Source organism: Mytilus californianus, unplaced genomic scaffold (genome assembly GCF_021869535.1).
Source record: "Mytilus californianus isolate M0D057914Y unplaced genomic scaffold, xbMytCali1.0.p SCAF_2, whole genome shotgun sequence".
In the NCBI taxonomy this organism is placed as follows: Eukaryota; Metazoa; Mollusca; class Bivalvia; order Mytilida; family Mytilidae; genus Mytilus; species Mytilus californianus.
The window spans coordinates 120,105,456-120,107,236 of record NW_026262668.1 but is presented as its reverse complement, the minus strand read 5'-3'; the positions used below and the strand labels follow the sequence as shown (position 1 = coordinate 120,107,236).

Below are 1,781 nucleotides of genomic sequence, written 5' to 3'. Positions count from 1 at the left end.
TCTGTTACTTTCAATCTCTTACAATGTAAAAATCATGAATATTAAACAGTTCATTCTATTTCAGAACCAAGCTGCTCATTCTGGACAGAGAGCACCAAGGACTCATGTATGACAGGAGAGGCACCAATCGCCAAATCGGCAATGACATCTAACAAGATACTTGAGGACAAAACAACACAGCGTTTGATTGCCATCGAAGAGAGACGACTAAAAATAGAAGAAGAAAGGCTTCATGTCGAAAAACAGAGATTGACTATGGAGTCGGAAAGACTTGATATAGAAAGACAGCGATTTAACATTGAGCAACAGAAACACCAACTGTATTTGGCACAAATGAACATTAATTTAGCACAAATGAGAGTCCAAGTGTTAGACCAACAAACACTGAGCACACCTGATGATGCTTAGATTTAAACTTTATAAACCTCGCATAATGTTATATTACACATTTTTTGTTAATCTTTATTTCTTTAAATTATTAACGAGTCTATAGTGGGTTTTTTCAAAGCTGTCAACCTAAGCATTGAACTATTAATAAACTTTCTGCACAAAGAGTAGAGGATTTAATAAATATCTGGTAGTTGTAATGATAAAAAATACAGTATTAAAAAGTAATTGGATGATACAATTTATTCAATGTCCAAATCTTCCATTTATCAGCCTGTTTCTAACATTTGCACCATCATTCAAATGGCCGACATACTGTTGTCTGTCTATGTGTCCTTGGTCTGGGCGATTTCGGTCAATGTCTGCCGGCAATGGGATTCTATTTGCTATACACATATTATGTAAAACAGCAACAGCAATAAAAATTTCACAGCATTTTAATGGTCTGTAAAGCAATGTGCCAGCACTTGCATCTATGCAACGGAAACGTGATTTTAAGACTCCAAAACTCCTTTCGACAACGCTCCTCGTCTTCATATGGGAAGCATTGTATCTTTGTTGATTTCTCGTTGTTGGGTTAAGCACAGGAGTGAGAAGCCACGAACGAAGTGGATACCCACTATCTCCTATCAGCCATCCATGATCAATTGTTCCGTCCTCAAACATTTCACTCAAGCTAGAATTAGCCCAAATGAAGGCGTCGTGAGTTGCACCTGGCCATTTAGCTACAATGTTTAGAAATTTCATGTTAGAGTCACAAACTCCTTGAACATTAATAGAGTGGTAGTTTTTTTCTGTTCACATATAAATGTTCATCTTCTAATGGAGGTTTTATTCTAATGTGCGTCCCGTCTATTGCTCCGACGATATTTGGGAAGTCATCAATGCTGTAAAAGCCTTCCATCATGTTATGCAGCTGTGCTTGATCAGTTGGCATCTTAATATATTGGTTGCATACTCTTTTCAAACACATGCATTGTCACATCACGGGTAATTCTTGAAACACTCGAGATTGAAATATTGTGTACGTCGGCATTGACGAGCTGAAAACTCCCAGTTGCAAAAATCTCAAAGCAACCATGACTTGTAAAGAGACAGGGAAAGCGCGAGATCTCCTCGTTGGTCTTTGAAGATCAAATTCAAACATTCTGCAAATATCTATTATCATAGGACGTGATAGTCTGTATTTTCTTACTATTTCTGTGTCATCTAGGTAATCCAAAGGGTTGTCAGAGTCTCGGAAAATTCTATTTCTGCGTATGTTTTGATGTTGTTGTCTTAGGTGCATGAAAACTAGAGCCGCCATATTTGTTTACAACTCATGTTAGGACATCGTAACGATGTCTTAACTTAGGACTAGCCTAACACCATCATAAGACACCTCTCGTGTAGTC

General features: G+C 37.6%; 1 protein-coding gene across 1 annotated transcript; it reads right to left on the bottom strand.

Annotated features, from left to right (window-relative positions):
• Positions 1 to 548: 548 nt before the first annotated feature.
• LOC127727788 (putative nuclease HARBI1) lies at positions 549 to 1,134 on the bottom strand. Its single transcript, XM_052234904.1, has one exon. The coding sequence runs from the start codon at positions 1,132 to 1,134 to the stop codon at positions 634 to 636; it is 501 nt and encodes a 166-aa protein (XP_052090864.1). The 3' UTR covers positions 549 to 633.
• Between the last annotated feature and the right edge of the window lie 647 nt (positions 1,135 to 1,781).

Coding starts and splice junctions, on each gene's coding strand:
- LOC127727788 (XM_052234904.1), bottom strand. CDS start 1,134: ATGAAATTTCTAAACATTGTAGCTAAATGGCCAGGTGCAACTCACGAC.